Source organism: Phlebotomus argentipes, unplaced genomic scaffold, assembly GCF_947086385.1.
Source record: "Phlebotomus argentipes unplaced genomic scaffold, Phlebotomus argentipes genome assembly contig_32, whole genome shotgun sequence".
NCBI classification, from domain to species: Eukaryota; Metazoa; Arthropoda; class Insecta; order Diptera; family Psychodidae; genus Phlebotomus; species Phlebotomus argentipes.
Genome location: NW_026776187.1, coordinates 26,520 through 53,578, shown reverse-complemented (window position 1 = coordinate 53,578; position 27,059 = coordinate 26,520). Strand labels below are relative to the sequence as shown.

Genomic DNA, 27,059 nt, shown 5'->3' with positions numbered 1-27,059 from the left:
ACTGATTTCGTATGGAAGCAGCTCATCGTCATATCAATTATACTGTTACAAAGATTGCCTCTTGTTAAACCTGCGTACAGTATGAGGCATATTTATTGGGGCATTCGAATGAAATTGGCATTTTCACAGGGGAAAGAATCACAAGCAAGTGTAGCGAAAGTTATTAACAAAGCATGAGAAGTTTCTATCGATTGAGCATGATAAAAATTCAGCCCCCCAAAAAAAAAACCGGTGGAGACAGAGAGCGAAGAAAAAGGCACTCAGTGGCGAATTGACGGAGAAAATGGCACGAGAGGGTGGAAAAAAGAAGTCATCGAATGAAAGTTACATAAGAAACATCAACAGAGAAAACTTTTCAATTGCCATTCAATCGACGTCTCTGCCGCCCCCCAAAAATCCATCCCAAATGGAATTTCCCTCATATGAAAGCGCTCCGTTTTCCCCTCAGTATTTTATTCGATTTCCATTGTTGACATTACAAGAGCGAATTGAATTTATTTGATACTAGTTGGCAAAATTGAGCAAAAGTGCTCTCCTCGCGCGCGTTTTATGCCACTTTCTCACACCCGTTCCGCCTCTGGGACACGGAAATGGCTCTCGAGTGGGTGGCGCACAGTGGGTGGGTGAGTCAAAGGGTTCACGATCTCCTTTTTTGCTCTGGCAACTTGCGATTTACTTTATCCAAGCGCCGAGCAGAACGAATACGAGCGCTGGGAGTTAATTAAACCGGTGTGTAAAGCTACAACAATTCAAAGAGGATTCTTGCAAATCATTTTTCAATTTAGAAATTTCTTCTCCCATGCAAATATCATGACGAGAGGAGTGTCTCGTGCGTGTCACCTGGCAAAAGGACAATGTGGACACAATATTGAGGAGCACATTTTCCACTTGAGCCACTCACCAGAGATGTGCGACATTGTGAATCGCCGGAGCGACAAATGTGCCCAAAGAGGCAACTTTTAATCTAACAATTCCACTCGAGACATTCGCCCAACTTCATTTCAGCAATTTCCCCGAGAATTTTCCCCACTCCCTTTGGTAATAAAATTAATTCCCCCTTTTGCCAAGGTGTATCAATTGATGGCAATGTCACGGAATTTCTCCCACCACTTCTGTGTCATCTTCATGTTAATAAAAGTCACAGTGGATGATGAGAAAATGTGGCACAGAGAGAGGATATTGCAAAATGAAATGAGGACTGTGAGCTATGCACTTGAAAATGTTATTAACCCTTCTATGCTGCACACTTCCGCGGGTTAATTAAAAGATTACCCGCGAATATCATCGCTATTTATTCATGGACTTTAAAGGTTCATAAATCTTCCGGCGTATTTATCGATATAGAGATGATTTGCACAGGAAATCAGGCAGTGATTTTTGCATTTTACTCACTTCGATCACTTGCCAATTAGTTGATTTTGAAGATATCTTCGCAAAAAGTCCTGCTTTCTCGCCCGCATATTTTATCCATCGCTTTTATGGATGTCCAGACGAAAAAGTCACGTGAATTGAGTGTTTTTGGCACACGCTTTGTCTCCTCGAAATATCGGATTTCTCCTCCGCAGAATCGCTTCACCGCCTCATCGGCTCATTAGAATAAATTGCATCTCATCCAGGGATGTTCGCGAAGAAAGTCGCTCTCCTTCACAATCACGCTGATGGCTTTTGTGCTGGCTAAATTAAAATGTGGGACTAATTTTGTTATAAACTCCGTTGTGTATTTCTTACACAAAAGCCATGGCAATTAAATTTCACAGTAGGACATTGTGACTGCATTTGAGTACAATTTGAGAGCATTTTCCTCTCCTCCTCGTCGTCCGCCCACATGAAGATGCCACCGAGGATTCTTCACATTTTCTTCCCTCGCTTTTCCCATTCTCCTCCGCCTCCCCCGCGCTGGATATCACATTCAACCCTGGGCGTGGAAAGAGTGGGTTGTCAGCAGCACTGGGCGAATTGTAATTGACGCAATTTCAGGAATTATATCTCAAGCCTGGCTGAGAAAAATCGATGGAAAAACACAGGTCAAATGCTTGTCATTAGGCAGAAAGTCCTAAAATGATTTTTTTTCTGCAGAAACTGCCAATTTCTGTGAATGAAATCTCTGGTGGCCAAAGAAAACATCCCAAAGTTAAGCATTTTCATCTCTACTTAAAGTTGCCCTCAAAAATTGCTGCAAATCTGTTGTTTTAGGCATTCACTTTTCATCAATGAATCCTCAAGGAAAACAATATATTCTGAGCCCAAAAATGAGGTTCGCCTTTGTGGGTTTTTCCAAATTATGCTCTATATTTCATCCACTCGCTCTCTGCCACAAGCACAAATTATTCCCAGAATTTTCTATACTCAATCACTAAGCACAAATGGCAGTTATATGAACTTTTCAATGGAAAGTGGGTTTTTGGTGTCTTTGTCGGTCTGAATTTCTCCCCAAATCTGAAAACTAATTTCCACGGGAAATTCAATCAATTTGAAGATTAAATTCCACTCCACAGTCTCTTTTGCATGGGTGAAAATGAATAGTTTTCCGTGCCCGGGGTGGAAAAGGTGTGCGAAATTGACTTTTTGATTGCAATTTGGTGAGGAGGAGGAGGAGCAAAAAGTCGGGGTTGGCTTTTGGTTCATGTGAGGAATTTCCCAGCATTATCTTATTCGGTCTCATTTTGTGGCAATAATTCTCGTTTTGGGTGCCACTCAAGCAGCGGGTGGTGAATCTCTCTCCCTTAAACATTCTCATTGGCAAATATTACCATTTGCCTCAACTCGCACTCCACCTAAAACGTGGCCGGGGATTATCCCAAAGCCCGGGCCTTGAAATTGAGCGGTGGAGAGATGAATTTTGAGGACAATTTGCCAGGAGTATATTGGCTAATTCTCCGCGGATTAGCAATTGAATATGACGCCAAGAGGGCGGAAAATGTGACATCATATTAAAATTCATGGCAATCATTTTATTGCCCTCGCATGGCGAAATCATTCCTCAAATCCCAACTGCACACAGACGCGAAGATTCAATATATTTTCCATACACAATTCAATGTTGAAGCGTGAAGAGCAATATTGCAATTTATATTTTCAATATATTCCGCATTTTCACTCATCCCCCCGAACTTGTTCGCATCCTCTCAATACATTTCGCCTTTGTGTGCACATCTATATGCCTCTTATCATATCGAGCTTCTGAGATAAGATGCGATTCGTGCAAGAGACTTTTCTCGCAAATGTCCTCAAAGGCAATCATTTTTGTGTTTTTCGCAGCACTTCAAAACTGCACTGCAATTTCACGGAAATCTCCTTTTCAAATTTGTAGAAAGAACGAAAAATGCAAAAAATTAATTTCTGCAAATAACTGCAATTTCTCTGCGGGTGAAAATCCGCGAAAGTAGAACTATAGTGGTGGAAAATTTCTCGCGCAATTTTCCACCGAGTTTATTGACTTTGAATCGTTTGTTGTATCACTAAATCCACCCTCTTTCCATCCGCCGAAGCTCTCGTCATTCTCTGGGCGTCCACTTGAATGGAATCAACTTGGCAAGAGACGGAGAAAATTGCCCGGGAAAATGCACACGGAAGAGGGTGGAAGAGATGGGGGTGGAAAATGTCTCGAGCGACAAATCAACAACCATAAAATTGACCTCTTTTGTTCCTCGCACTAATCGCATCGCCAAATTCTTTCATCTACGCTGAATTTCACGCAATAATCTGCGAAAATGGCTCGGAATAGGCTCGATGAATGGGTCTTATTGCTGGAGATATGAAATAATGACTTGTCGCAGTCTTTAAATGTCACATCCGCTTCCCATTCGATTGTTCTCAAGTCGCCACACAGCTGGAAAAATGCACTCATTTCGCCATTCAGCGTGAGGAATTGATAAATGGAAGCCTCTGAAAATGTCCTCCCACCCCCCAAAACACCTTCTAATCATCGTGGCAGCTCATTTGAATGCGAATAGAATTAATTACAGCACGAAATTGTCTAAATGTTTTTAACATCCACTCTTATTCCGCCCCTCGAGCGACAGAAAAAAGCACATCAGCGTCTGACTGCCGCATCAGAGATTGACTTTAGCAAATTTTTAATAAAATACGACACTGAAGTGGAATTTCATTAAAGTGGGTTTTAGCAAATCGTGGGTTCACCCAATGCAAACACAGCCAAATTCAATAAAGTTCGCTTTTTCAAGTTGGCTTTTTGGGGGTGGCTTTCTGGGTGGCGAGGGCGGAACGAGCGACGCTCCAATTCAAACGGCGGAGATGCTCGAGTACGTGACTCAGCAATTGAGTGGCTGAATATCAGGAAATTGAGACATTCTCCCCATTTAATTTAATACTTTTCTCAATAAAAAAAGCGAATTTCTCTTCCTGCTCGCACAACCACAGGGTATTTGAGGAGGAGAATGGATGTCTGCATGCATGGAAGGACATGAGAAAGAGTGATGCTCATGAAGTCTTTAATCACCACGAGTCAGACAATGAATGTTGATAAATGTATTCCTATTGATTGGGAACTTTGGAACCACTTTTAACGTGCTTTCTGACTCATACAATTTTTGATTCCTACCAGAAAAGTGTTAATTTCTCATTTAAACTTGCTGAAGAATTTTCCCGATGATATTTCTATATTTTCAATTCAATTTCCTGAGTTTCTTCTCTATTATTTAACAATAAATAACGTTAAGACAATTAGCATAATTAAAATCTGTACAACACGTAATACAATGTTCACAATTTGTATGCAAACTTCCCCTGGAAGTGTCATTCTTCCTGGCCACACAATATCTCCTCCTTGGCAATGAGTTCACCCTGAGAAACGACCCTGCGTGTTCGATTTCACAGTCGAATGAGGGCAATTTGCAGCTTTTCACGTTGCGCGCAAACGCGAAGAATGTCAGAGTGATAAGGAAAAATCCCACAAAAGTGCCCCGTTTTCTTCGCATTAGCAATTTTCGCACATTTTCGCGTCATTTTTTTCACATTCTGTAGTGCTGCGAGAGAGCAGAAATTAGTGGAAATTAGCCTAGTGATCCCTCGTAGTTTGCCAAAGATGTTGGATGAATACCAAGATGATTACTTTTTAGAAGAAGATAAGATGTAAAAACACCACAAAGTGTTTTCGCATGTTGCAATTTTAATTCCCAATTTTATAGTGCATATATTTTTGTGTTGATTTGACTCTGGATTATTGCAATTATGTGGCACTATCCGTACGAAATGTTGCCCGTGCGCTATGATTTTGCCTTTGAGGAGGACACAAAGTAACACATTTATTTTCTTTTTATTTTCTATTGATTTCTTGCACTTGAGTTGAAACAGCTGTTGGCGCTTCTTGCACACTTTTCCTGCTTGCAATCACACTTTCTGGACGTGCATGAAATTCACTGGTGACTCTCTTCCATGCCACTCTCAAGTCCATCCAAAGATCCGTCCGTGGAAGCCCCACAGGAGTCCGCGAATGAACCCGAATCGGAGGTCAATGTTGTCGGTTGTCCCTTGAGCACATCCAATGCAATGCTCCAAAACCAAGAAATTCAGCGACTGTAAGTCTCTCTTCCATCTCTATAGAGGACCTCATCGTCAAATTCACCCCTTTTTCTGCGATGGTTCTTGCATGATGTTCTCAATTCGTGCTTCAATTGGCTTTCTCTCCACTCAGGCTTTAGCTTTGCGGTTAATCCGGATATCAGGCTAACCTTTGCGCTTTTCAGGGGAATGACTGTGACCTCAGGGACGGTTGTGATCAAGAAGGACTCGTCAAACCTCATCGGCATCTCAATCGGGGGCGGAGGACCTCTTTGTCCCTGTCTCTACATCGTTCAGGTGCGCTCTAGCCTAGAGCGCATGCGCTCTAGGAAACTTCTCAAGCGTCTCGACTTTCTTTCAGGTCTTCGACGGGACTCCGGCGTCTCGCGAAGGCACTCTGCAGAGCGGAGATGAGCTGCTGGGCGTCAATGGGCAGTCCGTGAAGGGCAAGACGAAGGTGGAAGTGGCCAAGATGATTCAAACTGCCGCCGAAGAGGTCACAATTCACTACAACAAGCTGCACGCGGACCCGGCGCAGGGCGAATCCCTGGACATTGTCCTGAAGAAGGTGAAACACCGCCTCGTGGAGGGAATGTCCAGCAGCACGGCGGACACTTTGGGACTCTCCCGAGCCATTCTCTGCAACGATTCCCTGGTGAAGCGCCTGCAGGAGCTTCAGGCCACCGAGGCGATGTACAGAGGACTCGTGGAGCACGCCAAGAGGATGCTGAAGGCACACTTTGACCTCCTGCAGACTTACCAGCAGTTTGGCGCCGTCTTCGCCGCGATCAGCGTCCGGGAACCCCAAGCCAGAGCTTCAGAAGCATTCCGTCTCTTCGGCAAGTCCCATGGAAATTACCTTTCTTCTCGCGCATTCAAGATAATTTGCCATCCTTTCCGCAGGAGAAATGCATCGCAACATGGACAGAGATGGCGTGAAGATGCTGAAGACACTGAAACCAGTCCTGGCAGACGTCGGAACGTATCTGCACAAAGCCATTCCTGACACAAAGCTCACAATCAGGCGCTACGCGGACGCAAAATTCACTTATCTGTCCTACTGCTTGAAGGTGAAGGAGATGGACGATGAGGAGCACAGCTATGCCGCTCTCCAGGAGCCTCTGTATCGCGTGGAGACGGGAAACTACGAGTATCGCTTGATTCTGCGCTGTCGCCAGGAAGCCAGAGCCAGATTTGCGCGCCTCAGAAGCGACGTGCTCGAGAAGATGGAACTGCTGGAGAGCAAACACGCCCGGGATCTCACAGGACAGCTGAAGCGCTTCATCGAGGGCCTCGCCACTCTGGCCAGAGACACCACAGAACGCCTCCAGGCGCACGCTAATCTCTTCCCAGTTGAAGTGGACCTGAAAGCCAGCGCTTTCCAGTACAAATCTCCGAGTGGCGTGATTGAATCCCCGCCAGAAGACGATGATGTGGCGGAAGCGTCTGAGAATCCCATTCTGGACACGATGATCCTGAATCTTGACACACCGTCGGCGGAGGAGAATGACTTGCTGATGGAACTGGGCTTGAATGACATCGATCTGAGCCAGAGCATCGGCGAGAGCAGTCAAATGACGTCTCTTCTGGACAAAAGCTCTGCTGATGATCTTCTCACGCCGGATCTTATAAATTGATTTGCTTCTCCTCATTTCCGTTCAATTTCCAACAGGAATTATTGTTGATATTTATTGTGATCAAGTATACCTTTTCTTATTTTCCTCCAATACAAAACTTACACGTGTATCAATTCATCCCTCTATCAGAAGTACACTCCCATAATTTCAGTAGGAATCTGTTGGAGAAAAGACATTTATACGTATTATTGAAGTTACAATAAACGCAGTGGAATCATTTTGCACAGTCTGTGTGACAACTCACCAGGAAATTGAGTAATCAGGATGTTGTCTTTTCACGAAATATCTGACTGATTGCGGCGATTGCGGTTGGCAATGCGCAGGGAACGTCTCAGTGTGACGCCTGAGCGGGCGCTCTTGTTCTCCTTCTTCCACCCTTCCGCCTTGTATGAGTACAGGTTCACGTTGCAGTCCCAGGAGCTGGTGAGGATCTCCGAGCGGTGCGGATGCCACGCCACGTCGCGCACAATGTTCGAGTGGCCGCGGATCGCCTGCACCATTTCGCCCGTGAGGGCGTCGTACATCACAAGATAGCCCGTGCCGCAGCCGGTGTAGATGTAGCGCTGGCCAGTGGTCGAGGCGGGGCTGAACTTGGCCCGGATCAGGCTCTTGAACACCCGGTGGCCACGGTAGGACATCACGCTCGTGTCGCCCGGCAGCTCGTTGACTTTGTAGTAGCTCGGCGGCACTGTGTTCCATCTGTAGTCCCAGTCGCGGAAGGCGTCGCGCTTGCCGGCGGCGAACTCCTGGATCTGGCTCTCCTTCGACGTCACGCGCACGTCCCACAGCTTTATCGTCTGGTCCTTGGAGTTCGTGATGAAGTACCGGCCGTCGTTCTTCACGTCAATCGACGTCACGCCGTCCAGGTGGCCCACGAACATGCCCACGCTTCCGCGCGACTTCACAGCCATCGCTCGGCGGTCGTATATCCGGATGGTGCCGTCGTCCGAGCCCGCGCACAGGATGTGCGAGTTGCCCTCGAGCAGCCGCACAGCGTTCACCTCCATATTGTCCTCCAGCGCGCGCTCCGTCCACGCGCACCTGTCCCTGTCGTACACGGACACCGCGCCGTCGCTGCAGCCGGCGATCAGCTCGCGCCCGCCGTTGGCGAACTGGACGGAATAGGAGGCGAACTTGTGCATGGAATACTCATCGAACGGGATGCACATGATGTCCGAGCTGCGCCCGTGCAGATTTCCCACGTGAACTGTCGGAGAGAGAGAGAATTTGGCGGGTCAGCGACACCGATAGCGCCTTATCAGCGCGACCCCGGGATGAACTTACGACAACACGACCTTGTGGCGTACACAAACTCCTGTCCGTCCGGCGTGAAGTCCATGTCCAGGATGCTCCACTCCACGTCGCGTCCCAGCAGTGTGTTGACGAGCTTGTACCCCGGCTTGATGCCGGACGCCGTGGCGTCGTACACGCGGATCTCACCCTCCTGGCACGCCGTCACGAAGTGCTTCCCGTTCGGCGTGAAGCTGCCGCAGAAGACCTTCGAGTCGTACTTCATCGCCACGCCTTCCTTCACGTTCGGCACGTACAGGCTGCTCATCTTGCACTTCTGGGCCGTCGTCCAGGAGCGCACGTGCTGTCGCTCGCTCAGCATCTGCGCCACGTTCCACGGCTGTCGCCGGGCTGTCTGTCCGGAGGCCCTCATGACGCTCTGGTAGAAGTCATTGCGTACGAGGGCGTCCGTCGTCTGCTTGCCCTGGATCTTGGGCAGCTTACGCGCGAAGCCGTCGCCCTCGTACTCGATCAGGCCGCTGCCCACCAGGTTCTGCAGCACCAGGAGAATGTAGGAGCGCCTCGTGTTGGAGGAGCCGCGATAGCCACCATAACCACTCTCGCGATCGTGGAAGAGAATGGAGTTGAGGATGGGCTCGTAGTCTGAGTCGCTGTCCATCTCCTCCTCGTCCGTTTCTGTCTCCATGAACTCCATGCTAGAAATGTTGCGAAATTCCTCGCACTTTTGCGCAGCAGGTCACAATCTCAGCGCTCCGGCTCTGATTTCCAGTCACCCTGCAATTCACTGTTCTATCACGTTTTCACTCCTCTTCCACAGTCTGTTTCTCCGCACACTCGCACCGCGTGAAAATACGTCCCTTCTAGATTGGGTGGGAGTGGAATCTAACACAAAATCGGGCAGAAACTTGAGGGAAATCACAAAGAAAAATGCATCAAGATATTTGGTCAAATTTGCCCTGAGAAATCTTACGTCGTCTGTCAGGGGAAGTGCCTCAAATTGCCACCGGCGCTGAGGTCAAAGAGGAGGAAATTTTGAAAAGGATTTTACCGGCTTTTGATGTTTAGGGGTGGAAAATTGACTCAGCATTTTTACCTAGCAATATATTTAAGAAAGCAACAAAAAATCCTAATATTTCTGCTATAAAAGAATAATTTGAGGCTAAGAAGAACTCTGCAATTACTTATTTAGCAAAAGAATTTATATATTTTGCGCACTGCTGGAGGAATCAAGAGGAGAATAAATAGCATTTTTAGACTAGCATATTTTGTAGATAATAGGTAATTATTAGAATTTACAAAAAGGACTCATAATATAGGAGATTTTTTTTTCTTAATTATGTAAATTATTCAACATAAATAAGACTCAAAAGTATTTTATTTGCTTGTTTCATTGAAAAATATAGTTTTTAGTCCCTTATTTATAAGAGTTTTTTTATCTTACAATTTGTCTCTCAGCTCTTTGTGTCACTATTCCATTTGGAGACACAGTTTGTGGCAACTCATTAGCGCAAATAATAAGGCTTGGATTGGGTTGGTTGGCCACTGAGGAGCTTTCGTGAGCCGTCGTCGCGGATTTGAGGTGCATGAGAAAACCAATAAATTGACCGTCACGCACTGTGAACAAGATTGGGAGCCTCTCAGTGGTGTTGCGAAACAGTCGACGCAATTTCTCTCAGTGTTGTTGCGGGAAGTTGCCGAAGACCCTCTGAAGATGCGCCGCTTGGAGGGCAATTTGCGGACGCAGATCCACTTCGACGGCTGCGCACAAAGCCATCGGCGAATGTCTGGGTGAGAGGAATGTCGCTTTTTCCTAATGCCACAGCATCTCACCCGAGAAACAAGAGCTGGAATTTCCAATCTCCGCCATAGTCACGAGAATTCCCTCCACCGAGAAAACCGAGAGTCGCGCGAGCCCGAGAGGAAAAGTCTCAGTCTGCAATTTCATTAGTATATTTATTCGCTGGCACACAGAGCTTCGTAGCAGTTGAAACTGTGTCTCTCAACAGATTACTTGTCTTTCGGCATTACTTCGCTCTCTGAGCTCTCTGTGATTTTGCCACAACTTGCTCTTGATTCTCAGAAAGTGCGATTTGAGGTGTAGTTGCTGAAAGAGACATTTCTTCGCGCAGTGATCCAGAGTTCGCAAAGTGTGTTTTCAAGGGGATTTTTTCTCATTATTCTGCTGCAAGGTAATTTTAATAATCAATTGTGAATTGTTAGTAACCTCAGAGAATGTCTGAATTTGCCTTTCTGTGAGTGTCAAATCGCAAGCAATTCAAATAATTTCACCTTCAACATGATCAAAGCGTGGTTCAAAAGAATCTGTGCCAAAAGTCTAGACTTGGAGGATTGGAAAAATGTGCCCTTGATTGAAGGCATTTGAACAATTTTCCTGCTGAAATAGCTCAAGTTTGCTCAATGGAACGGATAAAGTGTTCTGGAAGAGACAAAATTGCGCATGTGTGAACTTCTTGTACCTTCTTTATGGCTCATTTCGTGGCAAAAAGAGTTTCACTTTTACCTGTCCCGAATGTGTGTGTGTGTTACAATTTTTCCAACGGCGGCTCGTGCAAAATCACAAGAAGTAAACACAACGCTGTTCCATTGAAGAAATATAAAGCGTTCACTCTGTTTTGATGGATGTTTTTGGCGCGTTTTCTCATAAAAGCAAGGGTCGATCGTCAAAAATTTATATCAGTCTCGTAAAACGCGTAAAACTCTCTCTCTCTCTCAAATTCGTTTATTGAGCAACACGAGCACAAAACAAAGTGAAAGAAAAGAATGCCTGAAAATGTTGGTTTTCTCTCAGATTGTTATCCTGAATAAATTCGTTGGGTAACTTTTTTTATCTTCTCTCGATGCTTTAAAGATAGATTAATTGGGTTTTCCTAGCGTCTATTATATTAGGCTATTAATGTCTTGAAAAGACCTGAAGATCGATTGCATCAATTGATGCAATGAAAACCACAAACATAATAACATAGTCATAAACTTCACGTGACGTTACAGTGCAAATTGCAACAAAAAGAGTGTTTAGACACTGAATGATGACTAAATTAGCTGAGCTTTGACTCTATTGTGCTTGCAATGGAACAATGTCAAGTGTCTGTAGTCAATCTTTGCATTTATGAGGCGAAGAACTCAATTGATTTCACACACTTTCCGTTTAGCTCAAGTAATTGCAATTTGTACGCCAAGTACCGGTAGCGATTGAATGATTGACCAAAATGAATTTGCAAAATTGCCAAATCATCATAGAGAATTATTAAATTGTAGACATGAAAAAAATAACATTTTCATTAAATTTTCCGTGGAGATTTTTCCTTTATTTTCTCGCTCAATTCCACACCAATTGATGGTGTAATAATTACCCACACATAAATATAATTTATTCACCTTGAACTCAAGTGAACACGTTTTTTCTTCAGATTAGCGCACGATCATGTAGAAGATCATCAAGAAGCTGTTTTTTTTCTCCTCAAAATTCTCAGAATAATAAATTAACCACATTTTTTGATGGAGTTCTTGTCTTAGTCTGTCTAAAATTATTGCTGTCAAAATTGAAATAACGAGTTCTCACCAGTAATTAGAGAGAAAAAACATGTCTGATTTGAAGATTTAGGAAAATAAATCAAAAGGAAATGCTAAAGTCGATTACTAGTTTCGCGCTAATAACTGCCTTCAAAGCTGTGGAAGATGATTTCATGAGACTCTCTCAGAGCAAATAGCATTAATTTAATATTATTTTGGCGACAACAATGGATGACACGGTGATTTTCCGCTAGTGTCGCCTAAATCAATGGGAAATAGAAAGTCTTTTTGTGCGAGCTTCTTACAAAAGTCAGTGAAGCAAAGTGCGCGAAAAGTGCTTTATAATCCCATGAATTTACTTTCTGAGCCCAGCAAAAGGGAATGTCAAACATATTGGTAACTTGAGAAAATGCCGAAGAAGCCGGATAATTACATATTTTATTCTCCAATTTCAATAGATTTCCTTCACAGATAATTCTCTACTCAGCTGAGTTTTAAATCTTAATGGTTTTTAGTGATTTGTGAAACAATACTTCAGAGAGAGAGAGAGAGAGGTTTAAAATTACGCGCGATCTCAAATTTGAAACCATCCAAAATGAGGTTTTATGTGAATGATGAAATCAAACGCTGTGTTTTGTCCTGATTTGCCAGGCTTTGCGCGTCATTAAATGCTAATAAATCACATAAAACAATGCAGTTTTTTTTCTGCAAAATACCAACTATTGGCATTTTGCTGAGTCCCTGTTTTAAATTGAGAAAACCCCCAAAAAGCTATAAAAAAAAGTGTCTCGCCGAAGATTGTTCAATGGAATAATATTTAAGCTCATTTTGTGTAATGATTTATTGGCTCATTTCACTTGCATGAACACTGTTAACACTCGGGGGAAAAAAATATGGAAATTTTGTGTCACATTTTGCCTACGATTTTTTTTTCTTCACCTGTGATGCGAAACCACAAAAACCTATTCTCATTGAATGTCTGGTTAAATATTCATGTCGCTTTATTAATTTCGTCTCATTTGCCGTTGCATAACGACGGTTTTTTTATCTGATCTTCAAATTTTTCATGACTCTTTCATTCATGTGATAATAAATGATAGTTTTATCGACAAACTTGACATTGATTTGTGCGCAAATTTTTAAAATGCACGTGATTTGCTGTCTTGCAGGTGGTACAGAGATTGAGACATGAATACTCCAAAGGCGCCCGGAAAGTCGGAGATGAACGAATACTACAAAGGCCAGAGCATCTTCATCACGGGCGGCTCGGGCTTCATGGGCAAGGTGCTGGTGGAGAAGCTGCTCTATTCCTGCTCAGACATCAAGGAGATCTTCATCCTGATGCGCCCGAAGCGCGGACGTGTTCCGGAGTCTCGTCTTGAGGACATGTTCAAGCTTCCCGTGAGTCTCTTTCACAAAACTCAATGGCCAAACAGCCATTGAAACTTTTTTTTCTCCTCCGACACTCACGCGAAGTGTGACTCTCTCCAAACAGACGGGAAGAGTTGGATCACTAAAACACTGTTTATTTACCCATTGAATCGATCAAAAGTGTGCAGAGGGAAATTTTGGTGCTGCGCGTTGATGTCTTAAGAGAGTTTGAGCATTTCATCCACTCTAGAGCTCTTCACTCGCACGACGCATTGTCTTGTACGCAATTTCCTCAGATCAATAGTCAAACACCTCGAATGTGTACTCCAGAATTACATCAAAAATTGACCAAGACTTGAGCGGTTGAATTTGCTTGAATGGGTAAAAAATTACCGTTTAAACTGGAACTTGAGATGTTGAAAGGTGTCTCTCGAATTGCGCCACACTCAATTGCAATCTCTCTCTCTCTAGTTTTACACCCAAAAATCAGGGACTTTTTGTGTGTTTTCTCTTTGCCAGCAAAAATCTGGCACTAAATTCGCGGAAATTGCAAAGAAAGTTTCGCTTTTGCTCTGCAGATGTTTCAGCGGATTCGCGAGGAGAAGCCGGAAGTGCTGAAGAAGCTGGTGCCAGTTCAGGGCGACGTCACCTTCGACGGCCTGGGCCTGAGTGGCGACACTCTCGAGAGAGTGGTGAAGAACACCTCCATCGTCTTCCACATGGCGGCCACGCTGCGACTGGAGGCGAAGCTGAAGGATGCCATCGACATGAACACCACGGGCACGAAGAGAGTGCTGGATCTGTGCCGCAAGATGAGCAATCTCAGAGTCATCGTGCACCTGTCCACGGCCTTCTGCTACTGCGACAAGGAGGTCCTGCACGAGAAGGTGTACGAGTGCCCGCACAATCCGCACGACCTGATGCGCTGCGCCGAGTGGATGGACGAGAAGATGATGGACAACATCACGCCGAACCTCATCACGCCACATCCCAACACTTACACCTATTCCAAGCGCCTCGCGGAGATTCTCGTGCGCAATGAGTACCCGAATTTACCTGTCGTCATCGCCAGGCCGAGCATCGGTGAGTTTATTGCGAGCTTTAAGCGCTTTATGGGCGCTAAAATATGCGAATGAATGATCTTGATGAACACTGAGTTGGTATTTTGAGAGATAGAAAGCTTTAAAAGACACTTTACTGACTGGATTTCGGAACATAACACTTTCCTTTTCCTCTTCAATCCCTTGAATCTTACGGCATCTGTTCATCTCTTTGAATAACTCATCCATAGTTGTGATATTTTCCCAAATATCAATGGCACATGTCATGAAATCGCAATGAAATAATTTCTTTGTGACTTAATTGGCGAAAGTTGAAAAGTTCACTCAAAATCTGACATTCTCTTCTCGTTCAAATTTCGCAATGCTGCTGTTCTTCACCTAAACACTTGAGCTCATCACTTCATTGAATTCTATACGTGATGATGAGATGGATAAATACTCAGAAAGATGTTTGCAAATAATGAGCTAAATTCAAATGAGGCTCTGTACTTCATCGCAAGAGTGAGTGTTGCGAGTTATTTGCCTTCTGGAGTCAATATCTGTGCGTGAGGGCGATTGGCGTGATTAAGGCTGCATTGAAAACTCCTAACGAATAACCCTGGGCGGGGTTTTAATTACGCAGGATTCAACCTTTGACATTTAATTATGAACTTGGAATTTACGGGTAGTATTTTAACCGCAGTATGCAAATATGTATTTACATTCTCTTTACTTGCAATCACTTAGTTTGTTAGTAGAATGTGTATTTGACATGATTTAGCATTTTTAAAGCCATTTTTTCACTCATTATTGAGTAATTCGGACGATAGAGAAAAAAGAGAATCTCTTTCTGTGTGTTTCTACCAAAACTAATCACTGAAAATTTCAATCGTTTATTAATAATAAGACTTGAGCCATTTCTTATGTGTTCAAATTCGTTCCCACGTTTGTGTACAAATTGCAAAACAGCGTTTTTAGTGGGAAGACAGACAAATTATGAGTGGAATAGCGTGCAAATCTGACGATTGAACCTTCTCAAGGTGCTAGATTTTTTTAATATGCCGTTTTTGCACTCTTTGAGACAATGGACAAAACAATTAATTTGCCACACGCGTGCAGAATTCTTCTTTTTCCAATGGTAAAGCCACAAGTGTGCAAGAAAAGGCAAATCTCGCTTTGGTCAACGATCGCAAATTGTTGTTTTCTGCCTCGCGAAAAGCGAATCTGTTTACATTTTCATGCGAAAATATGGTTGCTGGTGAACAGGAAACTCAATACTCGTTGTGCAAGTTAACGACACCATAGTAATTGTTGCACAACAGTCGGATCTCGATGAGCTGGCGTGAATATAAACTGAAGATACCACCGATGAATAAATGGGTCAAACATTTGCAGAAAACTTGCTCAAGTCAGTGCGAAATGCACACCGAAAAATACAGCAAAGTTGTCTCTTCTTGTTTCCCTAAGCCAACGCGAACCGTTGGAAAGTGGAAGGAAAATTTATACGCTATTTCATATGGCTGCATATTGCATAAAATATTTTATTTCATTGCATATTTTGCTTCATTTTATTGAAATTTTTACTGTGGGCAATTTTTTTTTCCTAATCCTAAGATCGAAACTGACCATGAAATTGAACAGGAAATCTTGCTCATAAATTGTATTGCTAGTTAAGAACCGGCAATTTGTTTTATTGCAAATTTATAGGTAAAGAAAAAATGAGATAAAGTAACAAGCAAAAAGTGTGTGATGACGAATGAAGAAGCGTCTCGCATTGGACATAAGACGATTAAGTGTTTCTTCATCACGTGACGACTTTTGAGTGTGTGTAATAGTAGCGAAATTACATTGTATTAATATCGCTTTAACAACAATAATGCCGTCAAGTGGCAAATAAACACACTGAGGGGAGTGATAAAAAACCATAAGACACCTTGGCTAAGACTTTGGGCGAAGCTTTTGGCCAATGTTGCAAAACTTTGACTTTCTTTGCAAACGCCATTCAAATGCAATTCAGCGTAATGATCGTGTTTCTCCCAAGCGATTGAGACAATTTGAGCTTAAGATTAAGTGGGTTTGATGATCTTCACCTGCACTCTTTGGTGTGTTGGCATGAAGAAAATGCAGAAGCAGGGAAGGAGGGAGAGGCAAAAATTGCAGCACATAATGCGATTTATTTATTGAATTTTCCTCAAGTACAAGAAGACTTTGCAACCATCTCGCTTGCTCTCGCTGAGTGTTTTTAGCTGCAGAAACACACACACATTTAATATGAAATTGCACCAGAGCCACAAAATAAGGCGGATTGCCCAAGACTTCGTATATACCCAGTTTTGAAGCCAACATTCAAATACGCGAGGAGTAACTGGCGGCCAAAGAATATGCGCTTTTGAATAAAGCCATAGATCGCGTGCTATTGTGCAAAGTGAGCGAGAAACACCTCTTCTGTGTTCTTCTCAACCACCTAAGATCGATCATAAAGTGCAATTTTAATTGCACACTGAGAGGCTGGAGAAATTTTCCTGATGGTTTTCTTTTCGAGACACTCGTTTTCCTCAATGCAAGTATCTTGAATTGATCAAAATGTTTTTTGTCTCTGAAGCAACCAGCGATGAGATGCAAAGTGTTAATTGATCATAGAGTGGGTGTTTGAAAATTCACACAAATTATTATTTACCGGCAAGATATCGCTATTATTTATTCATGCACACCGCACTCGAGCGTCTATTTACCGTGTAATAATCTGCCATAAATCGCCAAGAGGGCTTCCAAGTGCTTGTAAAGTCACAAAAGCGAAGATAATTGAATAAATGGTTATGGCTGGAATTACTATAAAGGTCGCTATTGGGATGAAAGGTGTTTTTCTCCTCTTTTGTAACTGAATCTTTAACAATTTTGCATCGATAACATGACTTTACAAAATTCAATTATATATTTGCGCAACAATGAAAGTGGTTCAACACTCAAAGTGTAAGCACTTGACATGTTAGACAAAGTTTTATGGCCTTTCTACGGTGACATGTTTATAGGAAATTCGTCCACAAATGCTTCACACTTAATGAATGTAATCTTTCCTAATTGTGTCTTGAATAAATGCAAAGAGGTAGATAATCAATTCCATGCAAAGACTGGTTAGTTTGAAATACGATCACTTGCTTTATTTCAGCAAAGTTTATTTGATACAAACTATTGCTCAATAGTGTGAGGCGGTCTTAATGACACTGGCTGAGGAATTTGCATACTGAAAGCGGGTTTCTTTTGCAGTCATCCCGGCCAACGAGGAGCCTCTGCCCGGTTGGGTGGACAGTCTCAATGGGCCCATTGGGCTGATGATCGGCGGCGCGAAGGGAGTCATCAGGTCCATGCTGTGCAACGGAGAGTATCGCGCAGAAGTCATTCCCGTGGACATTGCCATCAATGGTCTGCTCACGATCGCCTACACCGAAGGACAGGCCGCCTTCAAGTAAGCTCGATGCATTTAATATCTCTGGCATTTGATGGCAAATGTCCATTTTTCTTCGCCAGGCGGAAAGACATCCCAGTGTACAATATCACGTGCACAGAAGGGAAGAAGGTGACTTGGGGCGAAGTTCTGGAGTTGGGCAAGAAAGTGGCCTACGAGTATCCATTCGAGGCGGGCGTTTGGTATCCCAATGGCACGATAACGACCAACAAGATCGTCCACACACTCTCTGTCATCCTCTTCCACTGGATTCCCGCGTACCTCATTGACTTCCTCATGTTCTTGTTCGGACAGAAGAGATTGTGAGTATGACAACATTGAGTATTTGGCACGATCAAAGAGATTGTGCGTTTCTTTGCAACAACAGCAGCTAATTCTTTTCAAACGCTCTCCATTTGTGCAATAAGTTGTGTGTGTGTCCCACAAATGGATGGAGTAAGAAATCTTTCAATAATCTCCGACAATGAGAGGAAAAAAGTGTCACGGACGAAATGTCCAACATGTTTTCACTCTATAGAGTGTCATAAGATTACCATAACTTGCCCAAAATTATTATTTCTCCAGTTTTACTATTTCTAGTTTGCATTTAACATTATAGGGGGATTTTTTGATTGATATTCATGCTCTTTCGCATGTTCAATTCGATCCTCTTTTTGGTTGTGAAAAACACGAAAGAAAGCGTAATCTTGCATAAGCCGGAAAGTGACATGTTTGGAGCTTTTTCACAATGATCCAAGGCCTCAAGAAAAAAAAACCGGTGAACGAAAGATTAAGTTATATTGCTTTCGCGTTAGGACTTTCCAAGCAGTGTTTTATAATTGTGGGAAATAGTGAACAGTGTGGTTAAAAAACAAAACCCAAACATTTTTACGAGGAATATTCTTTAGATGCTGATCGTAAAGTCAAACCTCACGCATATATTACTGACTTGAAGACTATAAAAGATAATAAATAGGATTGCAAAACAGCTTCCAATGAATTTATACAGTGTGGACTAAATTACAATGTTTATCTGCAATTGATACGACATATTTTCAATGCAAATTAGCGAGAAAATGATTTATTCTAGTTCCTCAGACTCAAGTCACAATCCTTGAGATGTCATTATCAATTGTAATGCAATTTTTCCATTCATTTTCCAGCATGGTGAGAGTTCAGACTAGAATTTCGGACGGCCTGGAAGTTCTGCAATTCTTCACGACGCGGAAATGGGATTTCCGATCGGAAAACTTTCAGGGATTGCCAGGCAAATTGAATGCACTGGATGAAAGGACATTTACAATGGATATGGATACTGTGGAGAACGTTGAATACCTCAAGAAAGTCATTTTGGGCGGTCGTCAGTATTGCTTGAAGGAACCTCTAACGTCTCTGCCAAAGGCCAGAATGCAATTGAAAGCGTGAGTTTTCGCAAAATTGTTGATTAGGAAAAGAAAATATTGATCTTCTCAATCAAATCTCTTAGATTGTACGTGCTGGATTTGACGACGAAGATCGTTCTCGGTGGATTACTGCTCTGGAAGCTGCTTTCTGTACTGAATCTCATTGAGCCACTCTTTAGTCTGTTCGAGAAGAAAGAAATCTCAATTCTAGCCGATTAGAGGACACAACAAAGTCATAATAACCAGATTATAAAATCGTTGAAAAAGATCGCGTGGAAAAGTGTGGTGAATCATTTGGTCAAGCATTGGCATGTGAGAATAAACATTCTTCTTTCTATTTGGTATTACTGGTTTAAACTATGATAATGCAAAGTAATGGCGCAAATAACACGTCTCAAGAGACGAAAAATAGATTAATAGGTTTGAATAAAACTTTTTATGCTCCTAAATCTGCTGCTATTATTATTGATTGTAGGTGATTGATATCGCAAAAAGAGAAAGGTTTTTGTGCTCTTCGCGAGTCTTCGTAACCATTATTGTTGTATTTGTCGTTTCTTAGTCTACTTCGCGGCTTAAAGCAAGAGTTGCAGGTGGAATTGATTGTCTTCCTCGCTAAGCCAACACCTGACGACGAGTGGAAGAGATGAATTTGAATAGAAACTCTTTACAAATGGTCAATATCATGGCAAGTAATTAATAGAATGTACTTCAAAATGAAAGAGTTTTTCACTGAAAACTTCTGCTTATCAGGGAAAAGCTTCTCAATTCGCTGCCAAAATGTACAATTCACAACCTTGTAATTTGGAAATTGCAATTGTGTCACACAAAAAAGCCATCAAAGAACTTTTGCATTCAAATTAAGTGAAATTTCTGTGAATATCAATCAACAATTGGCTAATCGATGCCAAAAAATTATTCATTTCATCGTGGATTTGCATAAAAATGCCAACTCTACTTATTAATGTAATGTTTCATAACGATTTTATACCTCTAATTTGAATTAAACCTTCACATCCGCTGCAAATGACTTGTATTTCCTGGGAACTAAGCTCTCAGCCTCGTAACCCAAATTCTTCGACGGCGGCAAAGAACAAGGTAAAGAATCACAATTTCGTTGTCAAGGGTAAATATTGGTGATCTTGACCAAAAGGCAAATTTTATGGGATTCTTTCAAGTTGTCATATGGAATAATAAACCGATTTTACTGTTGACGATCGCGTTTTTTCACCTGAGAATGGCAGAAGAGTGTGAAATATCGCACTCAATTGATATTTCATATACTTTTCCGATTTCGCTATGTACTGCTAAAATTGTTTCAAATCTGATGGCTTGCAAGCCTGACAATAGTTTTCCAAAGAACTTTCATCTTCCTTTGGGAGTTTATCGCCCTGTCTTGTCTCACACGTGCATTTTTTTTCACCACTTCACTTTCAGCGATAATTTATGGGAACTTTGGCGGAATGAATTGCGCACAAAATATGGTTTAAGAATGCCATCTTCAAGAAAAAAAAAGTCAAAGAAAACCCTCTGAATGGAAGATGCATTGTTTGTCGTCTTTTTCTAATCGCCACTCAAGAGGCCTTTTTGTCTACCGAATTTCTATTCAGTCGAACGAATAAATGGACGTCTTGGACCAAAGTCAAGTGTCTTTTGAAGAGTCAGAATATCTTTTAGGCAAGGAATTGTTGAACTTCCTTTTCACTAACGGTTCGCGACAATTGATTTCATCTCAAAAAAACCAACGCAAAAGATGATTTATTTGCCAAATAAGGCACTTATTGAATATTCTCTTAAGAATGAACTATTTGCTTATGAATAAAGTGTGTAAATTTGCATAATATTCTATGGCTTGTGATGCAATGATGCAAAACATTTTTCACACTGCAAAATACAACTCATTGTGACTAAGATATCTTGAAATGTCGTGAAATCTAACAGGAAAAAAATTAATGTGGCCAGTGACTTAATAGTTTTTAAACTGAGAGCTTTGAACTTTGTCAAAAACATTAGAGCGAAAGTGTGTTTACAGGATTGATTTATTGAACTAAAGCGGTTTCAATATGCACTTGAATTGAGCCACACAATAAATCTCGACTAACCTAGAAAATCTTTGTCCAAATATTCACTAAGATGATAGAAAAAGATTGCAAAAAACCGTGAACTCGAAATAAATTCCAAGATTTCTTTATTTCTGACGTGAAATTAATATTTATGGCGAAAAGAGAAGAAGAAGCTCTAATTCTAATTGCATAAACTCCGAAAGCTAAGAAAGCTTAGAAGTTTCAGTAGAATTTTAAACAGTGCGTGTGATATAAATCTGAAGCAATTCATTTTCCATCAGGTTTTCTCAAGTAATTCTCTAAGATGAAAATTTGTGAGAGTTTTAGTATGGAAAATTGAATGTATAATTTCACAAAAGCTTCATCACTGCGACATAAAGTTTAATGTTTGGTCTGCAATCTTGTCTGTAATGCAATAAAGTGAATAAATTGAATGTGGGCAAAGTGAAGAAAATGTTCTTAGAAAATCACTTGAAAAATATTGAAGGAATCGTCAAATTTACACGTGACACTCATCACATTTGCATCATGACCACACTATTTGCGATATGGAAAATGAATTCTCGGCGAAATAGGTATGAAAAATATTTTGCACGAAGTTCTTCACAAATTCAGTCATTCCGACACACAGTCAACAGTTTCTTTTTTTCCCCCCCGAAAATTAACAAAGAATAGGAAATCATTGTTTTCTCTCGTCGTGACGTGCGCGGAGAGATTAGAAGAGGAAGAAGAAGAGAAAAAAACGCGTGACGAAGGATATTCAGCGCCTGCGAGAGAAGAAATGTGAATTTGTCCAGGTGAGAGCAGTCTTTCCTGGGCTGGACCACCCAGAACAAACAGATTCTGTTGACCAGCCTCATTAGGTACACCATTAGTCCGCGCCCCACCACAAATCTCAGCGCGAAATAATATAAAAGGAAGCGCTCGCGCTTAGGCGTCTCCACTTGCTCATCAGCCAAACCGCCAAAGAGAGAGACGCGCATGGAAAAGTGTGGAAAACTGCTGTGATTCTTCTCCCAGTGTCTTGAGAAAAGGTGTTCTTTTGCTCTGCTGTGGATTTTCCGCGAATGCTCGAGCATTCTTTCAAGGATATAATCTCAGGAGAGCCGCAATCTGCAAAGGATTCGCCATGGTTGCGCATCAGACGGTAAGGAGAAAAAAAAGGACTTTCACTCTCACTGTGCTCGTGTGCGAATGTGTAGTGAAGATGAATGTGCTGTTGAACCACCGACCAAAAGGAGCTTCGCGGCTATTTGTGCGCCCATGTGAAAATGCTCATGAAGCAATTGGCAACGTGATGTCAATAATTTGATCATCTACAGTCAAAATCTGCCGTGGAAATCTGCGTTGAATAGAAATTGAAGCAAATTGCTGAGCTTCTCACTCAGTTCAATTCAATACTTCGCACTTGGTGGACGTTTTTTTTCCCGATGATATAGTTTTTGGCGCAAAAAAATCACCCTGAACATCCGTGCTGCGACAAAAGTGCTAAAATTAACTATAATATCATATAGTATAAATTTAATTTAAAATAATTTGCTAGAAGAATCTGTGAGGATGTTACTTTTGCTACTCTATTGGTCAGTGTGAATTCGGTTTAATTTGTTAGAGAGGTCAGTTTTCCCCATATGAATGATCAACTCTAATGAGACAAACACGCTAAAAGTGTTGTTCTGAATGCAACTCTTGCAGAATCAATCGCCAATTAGTACGAATGTGCTAAAAGACCGCCAAAACATCGCTCTGAAATCCATTATAATTGATGGAATACATCAATTGGGACTCAATTATGTGCAATTAAAGCTCTTGTGTGTGTGTTTTTTAACATGAAAAACGCAGATATTTAGAATCGTCCCAATTTCCCACTGAAGAAGGGAGTAATCAAGGGAATAATTAAAATCTTCTTTTCACCTAATCACGAAAGCTCGTCGAAAGTCGAATTATACGTTGGATTGTGAAGAAATTCTGCATTTGTGATTGAGATTCGTGAAGAAGATACCTTGTGCTTCATGAAGCCGAGGGGTTTACAGCTGTGAATGCAAAGGATGAATTATCATTTGTCACATCATTTTGATGCTCCAAACCAGTGATAATGCCTAAAAAAGAGGTAATTTTGTATGGGTAGAAAAATATTTTACTTAACAATTAATACTGAAATGGCAAAAAATCAGATCTCAAACAAGTTCTTAGCACCTGAACACCATCAATGATGTTTACTGAGTTTGAGATCAACACTTCAAATGTGTTGTAGAGTGAAGAAGTTTCCTCTCGAGAGTTCTTGACAACACATTTTGTGTGTATTTCTGTGGAAGAATTAATTCTGCAGTGCAGCAAACAGGGTCATTCGCCCCTCGACTACAAGTTCACACGCTCAAGTGAATTTGTCTTGATGGTTTGCAATTTTAATGAGTAACATAAATACACGCGTTTCTGAACTCTTTGACTGTTGCGTTGGTGCAGAAAAATTCTCAGACCATCGCGTACAGCAAATATTTTTCAAGTTCAGCGATGTGAGTTATTGTGTCAATGAAGTAACAATCCACACAGTGGCCCCTTTGCCGCCAAATCGATGGAAAACTTGGGTGTTTGCTCATCTGCTTAGCACTTTCTTTCGCACCTGGGAAATCGCACACTGCCAAGACATTCCCTCAAAATCAATTGCCACACCATCAGACATCGCTGACACATTATCGCGCTGTATCGATTCAAATCACGCAGTTATCGTTCAGTCGTCACCTTCAATTTCACTTCGCCGCGGGTTTGTCGCCTGTCCAATTGAAGTCTTTCATTCGCTTGCAGCTTGACCGAGCCTACAATCTAGAGCTGCTCAGCTACTTGTCCATCATCGTCGCCGGAAGTCTCATTTATGCCCTGTCTGGATATCTGAAGCTGCTGTTCGTCGCCCTGAAGCTTCCCGGGCCGCCGGCGATTCCCTTCATCGGCAACATCTTGATGATCGGCGACAAGAATGGTGAGCGCGCACGACCGAATTCAGGCCATTGAGGTGCACTGTTGATACTGTGACAATTGTGCAACTCAGTCAACATGCCGTGCAGAAATTATCGCAATTAACATGAGATGTTTAATTTAGTTATGGCAAACGATGCGGCGAAGGCGTTCTCCTTATATGGCACACTCATCCGAATCTGGGTGACAATTGTGCCGGCCTTCATTGTCCTCGATCCGCAGGATCTGCAGACAATCCTGTCCTCGCGCAAGCACACTGGCAAGACATTCTTCTACAAACTCCTCCACAATTTCCTCGGCAACGGCTTGATCACGAGCAGTGGAGATAAATGGAGCGTTCATAGGAAACTCATTCAGCCCAGCTTCCATCTCAACATCCTGGAGAAGTTCATCGGCACATTCAATGACAGTTCTCAGTGTCTTCTGGACAAATTCCAGGCCGTTGAGGGCGAAATCAACATCACGGACTTTGTCAACAACTGCGTTCTCGACATTTTGAATGGTGAGTTGTCGGAAGTTTCCATCACGCAATAGTTCACACCATTTTTTTTATGATCTGTAGAAGCGGTTCTGGGCGTTCCAGTGTTTCGCAAAGACAAAGACATGGAAAAATCTCCGTTTAGACAGTGAGTAAACGATTTTTTCCCCCAAAAAACATCAATTAGTCAATAATTTATGCATGCCAAGTTGCTGTGCAATTGCTTTTTGATCAAAATGCCTTATTTAAAGGTACTTTGGATTCATTTCTGGGACGAAAAGTGATTAAAATCACACTTTTGCAAAGAGAAACTCATGTGAATTTCGCAATACTTGAGTCAATGAATATATCAATATGAATGTGAAAAAAGCGTGTAAATATTCTAAGACAAACAGATAAAGACATACTTGTATCCATGCATATTGACGGTAAGAAAAGGTTATGACATTTGTCTTCGTCATTGGCATACGGAAAATGATGAAGAGAATTTCGGCAATCCTTGCCAATTATAATGCTGATCAAACAATCATTTTTGGCGAAATGCTTAGTCAAATTGCTAATTTACAAATTGATTTGCACAGAATATTCCTTGGCTAAACATCGTCCGGGAAATGATGATCTGTAAGACAAGTGTCGTGGTTTTTGGGCAAATAAGAAGCGCGCAACATCAATTAGCACACTGAATTTGCACAATATTTTATTCACGAATATAATTGCAAACCTCTTCATGTTTTTTTCTCCTCACACACACGCAAAAGAAAATGCAAATGCCACTTGAACATCATCTTTTTCCCTTGATCTTGAAATTATCTCGAGTGTTTCGTGACCTTTGACACCTTGTTTAGCACAATCTACAGATGATATCCGCTAAGAACACTCAAATTGACAATTTTCCAAGCTTGAAAGACAACTCTCAAACGCTCAATTTCCCAGTATCTTGCCTACAAATATTGATTCAAGAATCTATCAAATTGCTTAACATCTCTCACCTTCATGGTAAATTGGACGTGATTAGCAACATTGGTAGATTGTTTTCTCACCAATATCATTGAACTCTTTCATTCGCGCCAACTTCTCTCAGTTCGATGGGCTGAAGATTTACGATAGCACACAGTCTGGGCAAAAGAGGGCCAAGATTATTATGAGCTAGTGAAAACAATTAACAATTTGGTACATTTTAGATAAGAATTTCAATCAATTAGCTGCAATAGAAGGTCAGGCGCTATTTTAGACACAATTTACACCTTTTTTTTTCAGAGGAAAAGTCGTGATGCCTTATCGCGTGACACGTCCGTGGCTTTTGCTGAACTGGGTGTACAAGATGACGGACACAGCGGCTTCTGAGCTGAATCAGAAGAAACAACTGGACAATTTCACGCGCAAAATGATTCAAATTCGGCGCGAAGCCAAGAAATCCGGCAATCTTAGCGAGAGGAAGTGTCTTCTCGACTACCTGATCGACATTTCCGACCAAGTGCCGGAGTTCACGGAAGAGGACATCATCAACGAGGCGTGCACTTTCATGCTGGCCGGTCAGGATTCCGTGGGCGCCGCCGTGGCGTTCAGCTTCTTCATGCTGGCGCAGAATCCCGAGTGCCAGCGGAAGTGCATCGAGGAGATCGATTCCATCTTCGACGGGGACACTCGAGCGCCAACTATGAGGGATTTGAGAGAAATGCGCTATCTTGAGCAATGCATTAAGGAGACCCTGCGATTGTATCCCAGCGTGCCACTCCTGGCCAGGCGTCTGGGCGAGGACGTGCGCATTGGAGAGCACAATCTCGTGGCCGGAAGTCACATCTTCATCGTCCCCTATGCCATCCATCGGCTGCCCTACATCTATCCCGACCCGGAGAAGTTCGATCCCGATCGCTTCCTGCCGGAAGAAGTGGAGAAACGCAATCCTTACGCCTTCCTGCCATTCAGTGCCGGACCTCGCAACTGCATAGGACACAAATTTGCCATCCTCGAGATGAAGACTGTCATCTCGAAGATCCTGAGGCACTTCACGCTGCATTCAGTGGAGGGAAAGCAGGCTCTTCATCCCTCTTTCCGCGTCACTCTCAGAGCCACAGGCGGACTTTGGATCCGGCTAGAGCGGCGGGACAAGATTTAACAGCTTCTGCACTTCTCTCTAAGCACGGTGTTAAAGAATTAAGGAGAAATTTGTACACAGTAGTTGTTTAACCATTTGCGAGTAATAATATTTGTGTAGTGTAATTTATTTTCTCTTGAAAAATTGAAGTTTTTCTCCCGGTTTAATCTGGACAAAATCTGTGGAAAAACATGGTTTTCTCAGATCAATTGTGTCTTCTTCAAAAGAGCTTTCTGCAATGTTTCATCTACTGCTTTAGTTATC

At 42.3% G+C, this 27,059-nt stretch overlaps 4 protein-coding genes across 5 annotated transcripts; 3 read left to right on the top strand and 1 right to left on the bottom strand.

The window, feature by feature from the left end:
• The first annotated feature begins 4,913 nt into the window (after window positions 1-4,913).
• On the top strand, window positions 4,914-7,254 carry LOC132264308 (PRKCA-binding protein). Of its 2 annotated transcripts, XM_059764443.1 has the most exons (5): window positions 4,914-5,091; window positions 5,409-5,537; window positions 5,706-5,817; window positions 5,882-6,359; window positions 6,424-7,254. In XM_059764443.1, exons 1-5 carry the CDS (start codon window positions 5,045-5,047, stop codon window positions 7,155-7,157), a joined length of 1,500 nt encoding a protein of 499 aa, XP_059620426.1. In that variant the 5' UTR covers window positions 4,914-5,044; the 3' UTR covers window positions 7,158-7,254. The 2 variants fall into 2 exon arrangements, with proteins under 2 accessions (XP_059620426.1, XP_059620427.1); XM_059764444.1 differs by lacking the exon at window positions 5,409-5,537.
• LOC132264199 (DDB1- and CUL4-associated factor 11) lies at window positions 7,203-9,102 on the bottom strand. The gene is made up of 3 exons (XM_059764312.1): window positions 8,442-9,102; window positions 7,402-8,364; window positions 7,203-7,315 (listed from the first exon to the last, which is right to left on the bottom strand). Exons 1-2 carry the CDS (start codon window positions 9,100-9,102, stop codon window positions 7,433-7,435), a joined length of 1,593 nt encoding a protein of 530 aa, XP_059620295.1. The 3' UTR covers window positions 7,203-7,315; window positions 7,402-7,432.
• A 1,292-nt stretch (window positions 9,103-10,394) lies between these two features.
• Window positions 10,395-19,643, top strand: LOC132264316 (putative fatty acyl-CoA reductase CG5065). Its single transcript, XM_059764455.1, has 7 exons — window positions 10,395-10,597; window positions 13,109-13,340; window positions 13,889-14,393; window positions 17,615-17,813; window positions 17,876-18,115; window positions 18,956-19,213; window positions 19,279-19,643. The coding sequence occupies exons 2-7, from the start codon at window positions 13,128-13,130 to the stop codon at window positions 19,412-19,414; spliced, it is 1,551 nt and encodes a 516-aa protein (XP_059620438.1). The 5' UTR covers window positions 10,395-10,597; window positions 13,109-13,127; the 3' UTR covers window positions 19,415-19,643.
• Window positions 19,644-22,207: 2,564 nt separating this feature from the next.
• On the top strand, window positions 22,208-26,845 carry LOC132264309 (probable cytochrome P450 4aa1). The gene is made up of 5 exons (XM_059764446.1): window positions 22,208-22,402; window positions 24,055-24,226; window positions 24,347-24,724; window positions 24,785-24,848; window positions 25,958-26,845. The coding sequence occupies exons 1-5, from the start codon at window positions 22,385-22,387 to the stop codon at window positions 26,814-26,816; spliced, it is 1,491 nt and encodes a 496-aa protein (XP_059620429.1). The 5' UTR covers window positions 22,208-22,384; the 3' UTR covers window positions 26,817-26,845.
• Window positions 26,846-27,059: the final 214 nt, after the last annotated feature.